This window comes from Cryptomeria japonica, unplaced genomic scaffold, assembly GCF_030272615.1.
Source record: "Cryptomeria japonica unplaced genomic scaffold, Sugi_1.0 HiC_scaffold_223, whole genome shotgun sequence".
Classification (NCBI taxonomy): Eukaryota; Viridiplantae; Streptophyta; class Pinopsida; order Cupressales; family Cupressaceae; genus Cryptomeria; species Cryptomeria japonica.
The window spans coordinates 212,439-220,898 of record NW_026729045.1 but is presented as its reverse complement, the minus strand read 5'-3'; the positions used below and the strand labels follow the sequence as shown (position 1 = coordinate 220,898).

Here is an 8,460-nt window from a genome sequence, read left to right as displayed (position 1 = left end):
AAAATACCTAGGTTTACATTTATTATACTTTTAGTATTGTTATCTATTCTTTCATTGTGGTAGATGTAAAATGTTTCTATCATAATTTTGTGGGATACATATATGACTAATCCATTACAATACAAGGAACATTTTGGAGCACCAACAACAACTACGTATTTAGACTTTGTTAGTGTATCTGAATGTTCCTTCTAGATAAATTTTAGAGTTGATATTAGCTTGTTAGGATGTTGGTTTCTTGGGATTCTATGCCTGTGTGTGATGACATTTCATTATATTAATTAAAATATTTCTAATTGATAGAGTTTCCATTTTATTTATGATTTTAATATACATATTTATATAATTTATAAAAAACTTTTCAATAAAATATTTAATATATTTATAAAAATCTTTATCATAATAATGTATATTTAATTCAAATAAAAATTTCTATCTTAATTTGTTTTAAATTTAATGAAAAATAAATAAATAAGTATAAATTATTTTGTAATTTATGAAATAGGCTCATGACAATAACTGCATAGTTACTCTCTAGTTGGTATGATGTCAAAAAAATTAGATGCACGTAACATCATTTGGCTACCAGTTGGAGGAATTGTTGAAGAGATTGTATGGTTAATTAGTAACTTATATTTCATAAGTTTTATTTTTCAAAAAGCTTTGAATGAAACCTACACTAGATGTGTGTGCATGTAACCACCCAGATGATGGAACTTTACTACATTTTGTGTAGTATAATTCACGAAATGATACTTCATCATTAAAATATGTGAACAATTTTTAAAATAACCAAACTGGAAAGAGCATAAACAATACGGGGGCAAAAAGAACACAAAATATGCACTAGGAACTATTATTGTCTTCCTCCATAAAAGCCTCCGCAAAAAAGTGCTTGTAATAGGAATAAATCTCTGGAAGCAATTATTCTCATCCAAAATTCATGTAACAAAGATTCATAGTTGACAAAGGATCTTTTCATCAGCAATGGAACAAGGGACACTATAGCCTAAAAAGGCAAACGTGACTACCAAAATAAAGTAAAACTAGATGAGGCCATGAGGCAAAACAAAATCTCCACATGCCCTCTAATGCTAGATAACTGGTCTAAGTGGTGCAAAACATGACCTTGAAGAACTCAAGTAACGGTAAAAAAAGGTTAAAAATTAGACCAAGAAGGAGTCTTGCGGCCTTGTAAATAGCCAAAATGACATTCATGCAAGGAAAAATTAATAGAGAAAGACAAAACAGTTTTATTCAAATTGTTCAAAATTCATGCAAAAATAGATAAGCAACATATGCAACTCTAAGATTGACCAAAAATTGATTTGATTTGACAATATTTATGTTAACAACAGCCAAGAGGGAAGAATGAGAGGGGGGTGAATCAGTCTTCACCGGAATAACAAACTTTACCGCAAAACACAGATTTGATAAACTGCAGTAATAAGACAGATAAGAAAATTAATAGCACAACACACAACACTAAGATTTTGATGCGCAAAACCCAGTTAAGCGAAAAACCATGGTGGGAACCTACCCACAGTAAGATGATACTCTACAATAGTATGTGAAAATATTACAATGAGGAATGCACATGCATTCAGGCACACTGCCTAGAGCTCACTGCTCAAATAATATTTGCTCGGAAGGCTACAACCCTTAGGGAAGTCTCACTGACTCGCAATAAGATTTGGACTACAATTCGAAAGAAATGAACGGAAAGAATAGCATCTGCAAATAGAATCTCACCACAAACTCAACATCGAAGGATACATCACATGTTCGCACACAAACCTCTCTCTGATAATGAAGACACAACATCAAACAACCAAATTACATGACTATATCACCTATATATATAATTTATCAACCTTGATAACAAGGTCGGCTAAACCCTCAACCCTCAATTACAAAATTACATCACACGATACAAACACTGACCACCAGACCAATATAGTGGTTTACATAGCATAGCATGGTTCTAGGTCAAATTCCCAAACACATAACTCCACCGAAAATCACGCAAAGATCAATCGCAACACGCTACACCACCAGAAATGGTGCATAACACACAAATCATCACTGGTTGATAGAAACCACCAAAAACTCACACAACGATAAATACAGATTGCCAAAACAAATAGGACATAATTAAAAAAAATACCAGCAAGCACATTAGAATCATCCACAATAGCTGCACCAACACTACTTTTCAAATCTTCATCGGTCAACGTCTGAAAGCTAAAGAACACAACCAATCAACAACGGCCAGGAAGAAAGATAACTTGCGGAGAACCAAATCATGATTCAACTGAAATTAAGATACACAAGACCTTCCCAAGAAATATCCCAAAATCTCAGCACCAGATCTGATCACACCAAAATATACCAGAGGATATACCGAACTCTGCGAAACAGTGATCAACAAAGCATCGCTACAAACCGGATCAGAAAATCTTCCCAATCTGCAATCACCAGAGAAAATCATAGGAATATGTTGACATCAATGACCACAACATATCCTAGCATGACCAACAATATCCAACAATTTATGCCAAAACAACCACTTTATATCACTAGTTCAAATCAAATATCTATGCCAAAAGATCAGCCTATGCAAATTTTACCACACCAGAAAGTGCCAAAAAGCCAGCACACAAGGATCGGCTTTTTAATAAAATATCCCAAACCTTTACACATGCAGATTGACCATAGTAAAATAATTGATCGTCTTATTAAAATTGAAGACAAATCATCTTTTAGCTAATTAAGCGCTTCCACTATCCACACAATAATGTGTTCCTAAAAAATCGCCCTACAGTAGAGCTTCAAATTTGTCAACTTGGTCTCCATGATCAACAATTTAATAAAAAATATATATAATTTAAAATACACTAATCAACCATGAAATAAAATCTCCTATTTTTATTTTATTATTTATACGATGAATTTTATAAACTTCAATTCATCGGGATTTTTAAAATCACAGTAGAAACACCTTCGGATTATCATGTCCTCACAAGAACACAAAAATATTATGGCACAAATCCACATTCCTTTCAGATGCTCAACCTCAATCAAAACCTCTATAAATCTGCAGTCATAATTAAAATAAATTACAAACATGTGAGTACCAAAAAACTAGTGGAGCTCAAAAAAAGAAAATGCACAGATTGAGATGAATGATAAGCTCTTAATATCTTTGATCAACTTAGGGGTGATTAAAAATACATATCTAATACAGTTCCACCTATAATATCAGATGCTATCTAGAATCATGTAATGTTTCATGGATAAGATTAACATAACCAGGCATTATTCTAACAACTAACCATCTAGCAAACTTACATAGAAGAATATTCTAGTTAGAATATCATACACTAACAACACATAGCTTGAAAAATTGGCGTAGGCTATTTTGGGTTCATGGAGGTGCGAGCAAACGTTAATCTATAGTAAGTGAAATTGCTCAAACCCACAAAAAGGTCATTTGGAGCTCGTCGATTTTGCACAAGTCACGAGTTTTCTCTTGCACAAGTGTTTATCCTTTTGTAGACTACGGTCTTCTTCAGCATGGTTTTCTATGTGGTTTTCTTCTATTTTTTTGTGTGTGCCTGGTTTATTCGTGTGTGTACCTAATGTTCAGATTGCTTTGGAAAACCAGGTTATTTCCCCTGTTGGTGAACTTTTAACTAGCACATTTTTCAAGGACTAGTGCACCCAACACCCCTATTTTGCTAAAATAGGCTCAACTGTTGAGAGATGAAAGTGGACCTTGTAATTTGCATGAATCTAATTTGTTTTGTTGTCCCATCACAACAAAATGTTTCGAAAAGGTGTGAACTTCATATAAACACAACTCCCTTTCCCATTCTAGGAATCAATGTACTCAATATAGAAAACCAAAAAACCTAGTCAATCAAGCATTCAGGGAGCGAAACGATAAAGAAGTCCCAATTTGATTATTCAATCATTGAAATATATGCTATAGCAATTATGATCAAGTGTATTATGTAATTCGTACCTAAGATAAGGTGTCATCATTTCACCATTTATCATTTGCTTAGCCTCTTTTCTTGTGGGGGCATGCATCCTATCTCATCATTATCATTGTTGAAGAGAGAACACTAATACGCGGTTTGGATAAGGTAATCCCTTATATGAAATAACCATTTCTCCCAATTTTCTCTATCTACAGGTCCAAATCCGATAACAAGAAAGTTAAAGAAAAGTAGACCAGACATTAGCAGGCATCACAAAACATTGATTGAACGAAAACCCTAAGAACAGGGCACCCAGCAGTCATTGACCCATATTTTTAAGAGGCAAGTGATCAAATATTGTCGATTTCATTTTCGATCATCTCTCAATTTTCCCTCAACTTTAGACACGGATCTCCAACGTTTCTCTCTAGTACAATTAGCTTCATATTACAGTCCCAATTTCCTCTCTATGTCTCCATCTCAGATATGTCTTACTCTTTCTATATTTCATCTTGTATCTACTACATTCTATAAAACTTAGTCATTTTACCATTGTTAGACTAGTTCATCTATAGACACTTCACTGTCTCCATCTCATGCAACAAAAGGAACAGGAACCTAATTTCGTATCCCTTCCTTAAAGACAACAACTAGTCCTATTCTTATTACTAATTATGTTGTGTCAACTAAGATCTTCTAGCTTACATTGGTCAATCGTAGGATCTTGTTTCCTCCATTTCAAGGTTTACATTGATTTATGAGATGGTATGATTATATATGCTACATAAACCAACATTTTTTAAGGTATGATCCCATATTGTATTGGTATAAAATTGGTGGTACTGAAACCAACATTGATATAGAAAAAAATAGACATTTTTATTTCTAACGTGTTTCCATCTACATCTTTCACTTGTCTTGCAATTGTGTACATTCTCATGTAAATACCAACGATGTTATACTCGCGCCCTTTTATGCTTCATACCATAATGTGACTCCTCTAATTCCATAAGACCAGGAGTGCGCAAGGAGTGTAATGCTTCGTGTGGTTCATGTAACTAAACTCGGCTTCTATTTGTAGATATGAGCAAAGGTTGTGTTTTTATCACTTAAAATGTGCTTTATATGTTTTCTTAAATGCTCACATATACATACTGGTGGCATAAAATGAAAGTAAGCGTGTAGGACTCAATAGAATATAAAATAGTGACTAGTGATTTAGAACTTTCCTTGGTGTAACCCAATAAAAAATATTGAAAAGAATGGAGTTGTACCCTCATCTCTAGTATCAATTAAATGCAAGATTCACAAGCCAACTTCTCAATTTGAGTCTTAAATACAAAGTGGACATTACCTAGCACTTATGTAATTTCGTACAATATTGTATTCTTGTGGAAAGAGCTTGCTTAACAATATGCTCGAGTTCTACGCTCATTGACTAATTCTCTCCAATGACAAAACTTATGTTTCCATGAGTTGAAATCTAGAATCTCCATTTCCAAGTGTTGCACCATCTTATTACTCGACGTTTTTCTTCATCCAAATCTATTGATTGATATCTTCATTATTTTATAGTCTCTCTTTTCAATGTCTTCCCCCAAGCTAAACTATGCAACCAAATAGCGTTCACTTCCTTGTCAACCTCAATCAAAACCTAGAATAAAAAACATGCACCTAGCTATCAAATATGGAATAAAATACATGCACTTGTCTAAAACAAATTAGCACTCCCCTAAATAAATCATGTAGAAAACTTTCTCCAATACCAACCGATCGATAATCAAATCGAATATTCCATTCTAATCTCACCATCGCTGATTTTTGTTCTCTTCACTTATGTGCCGATCCAATGCACTATGCTACTGATGTGAACATTCAGAAAGCCAAAATTGGTATCTTCTACATCTACACCTTCCACTTGTCTTGAAATTTTGTATGTGGTCAAATTTTGTGCCTACAATGTTATACATAATATTTCGCACCCCTTTGTGATTTATAACAATATGTCACCCCTGTAATACCACAAGACTATTTAATAAAGAGTATGTTGATTGAATAAGATTTATGTATTTGAAATATGCTTCTTTTTTGTTGTGAGCATGTACTATGTTTTTCATCAACTCAAGACATTATTGTTGCAGTTTCTTAAGAATTTGAGTATCTGCAGTAGTTGCATAGAATGAAAATGAGCAAGCTTCAAAGACATAGGTTATATAGACATCGAAGGCATGAAAGAAGAGGTCGTGAAGCTTTAGAATGAACTGATGTATGAAGCTCTATTTTATTAGATCATTTATAAATGCATGGCAAAAGTAGAAGATTATGATATTTGCAGATCTCACTGATAATGTATGAGTTATATCTATTATCTTATTCTTGATGGAAATGCGATTGCCAATTTCTCAATATGACGACACTTTTATCTTCTTCGTATCAATCAACAAATACCTTGAGATATTGGAAATTATATTCAAAATGCGCTTACAACTTACCTTAAAATGTGTTACAGCAAAGTGAAATTTTAATGTTGTCATCAAAGGGACAAAACGACATCAATATTTAATTTTCAATCTTTGGAATATGATGAGGACATACTGATGTCCAAAACAGATGCTATGAATGGCACAAGAGGACGCCAATAACCCTAAAATGATAGTTTTATTCAACGGTTAATTTTCAATCTTTGGAATATGATGAGGACATGCTGATGTCCAAAACAGATGCTATGAATGGCACAAGAGGACGCCAATAACCCTAAAATGATAGTTTTATTCAACGGTGAGAAAAAAGAATTGGGAAAGACGGTCTTCATTGGGAGACCTCTTGTTTGTTTTGTTTAGTATGCGAATTTCTTTTGAATGTAATTCACCAGTTCCTGGGTGATGCGGAAGGCCTTGCTCAAAACGGAATCGGGGAGAGGGGGATTCGCCGCAAACAGAGAATTGGCGATTGTCTGAACTCCGGGAAACTGGCTGCTCAATCCAGCTATGGCCACTGCATTTTCATGCCCCACATTCTGCTGGAAATGAACAAGTGCCTTTGGAAACACAAACACATCTCCCTTCTCCAAAGTTTTGCTGAAAAATTTGTTGCTGGTGTCAATGAAACCCACAAGAAGCTGGCCTTCCAGTAAAACAAGAACTTCGGTGGCTCTTGGGTGTGTGTGAGGAGGATTTATTCCACCCACTGCGTAGTCGATGCGGACCAACGATATTCCAAACGTATTGAGGCCTGGTATCTGTTTAACGTTCGCCATCGTTACGTTGGAGCCCACATCATTGTCGGTGTTCCCTGCCTGCCCAAGTCCCCGGAAGAAGAAATCGTTTGCTGAAACTTGCATTGGGTCTTTGCAAACGAACCCGTTCACCAAAACTGTTTAAAACAAGATCAAATCAATCTGTCTGTTAGTAACTCGACTCGTCTAATAAGCAAATCATTATCATTGTTTATGTATAAATATTCTCACTCACCGTTGCTTTCCTCATCTGCAACGCAGAAATCTTGCAAGGGATCCGGATCCCCTGCCATGACCCTGTCGCTGTAACAGCATATCAACAGAAAAAGTCCCAACGTGAAGTAAATCATGCGGTTAGCCATTGTAATAGAAACGCAGACACAAGAGATCAGGATATGAATGTCTATTACAAACCCATTACACGCTTTATATAGCCCAAACCATAACTCTCCGCAAAGACTAATTCATCTTGACTCCGTATATTTCACGGATCCTTCCAGAGTTGTTGCTCTTTTCCTTACGTCACACTAAGTCTTACTGCATGTGGTTGTCTCGCCTGCTACCGCAGATGTATTCTCACCATCCTTTCATTAACGTTGAAATTTTCTATCTTCTCCCTGCCCTGCTGCGTATGCCTATCTCAAGATCAACTTACCTCCTGCCTTACACGTATTCTCGCCATCGCCATCATTTTAGTAATGTGGAATTGTTTAGACTTAATTGGAACGGTGGGCTTCTTCAAAGGAAACAATATATAAATCTTTCTCCACCGTGGGAGAATCGGTATGAGAGGAAAGTTTCTTTCTTGGAGTTGGATATTGGCCTAAAGACTGTCCATGCTTTGTACCCTTTTTCAATGAGATTTTTATCTCTCGTCATTTAAATTAATTTATGTTATTCAATGTTTATTTCTCAGATTGTCTATGTTCTAGGACAGAAAAACATTGCTCAAAATAACTTATGTTCATTTACTTTACATTGAATGCGTTGATTAGAATATCTATTTCACATCCATCTACAATTTTGAAGTCAAGTAGGTGTATTACTTTTCTTTAGCAGTTTTGGAGACCTAAATTATAGGTTTAAGACAACATATGCAAACATAAGAACCAATTTATGGAGGATAAATGTATAAGAAGATAGATTTTGGAGAGGTATTCTACAAGAAAAAAAACTTTTTGGTGGTGTTGAGAATCCCATCTTGGAAGAGACCATGTTGTCCAAGGGATCTAGTATTTA

The 8,460-nt window shown here is 34.9% G+C and overlaps 1 protein-coding gene across 1 annotated transcript; it reads right to left on the bottom strand.

Moving 5' to 3' along the window:
- Window positions 1–6,662: 6,662 nt before the first annotated feature.
- LOC131058038 (germin-like protein 8-2) lies at window positions 6,663–7,583 on the bottom strand. The gene is made up of 4 exons (XM_059215698.1): window positions 7,457–7,583; window positions 7,174–7,358; window positions 6,856–7,005; window positions 6,663–6,740 (listed from the first exon to the last, which is right to left on the bottom strand). The coding sequence occupies exons 1-4, from the start codon at window positions 7,581–7,583 to the stop codon at window positions 6,663–6,665; spliced, it is 540 nt and encodes a 179-aa protein (XP_059071681.1).
- Between the last annotated feature and the right edge of the window lie 877 nt (window positions 7,584–8,460).

Excerpts from the sequence above, each read along its gene's own strand:
- LOC131058038 (XM_059215698.1), bottom strand. The coding sequence starts at position 7,583 with ATGGCTAACCGCATGATTTACTTCACGTTGGGACTTTTTCTGTTGATA. Across the intron at positions 7,359-7,456 it reads TGCAGATGAGGAAAGCAACG|TTTTGGTGAACGGGTTCGTT; the intron begins GTGAGTGAGAAT and ends TGTTTTAAACAG. Across the intron at positions 6,741-6,855 it reads TCCGCATCACCCAGGAACTG|GGTTATTGGCGTCCTCTTGT; the intron begins GTGAATTACATT and ends CTATCATTTTAG.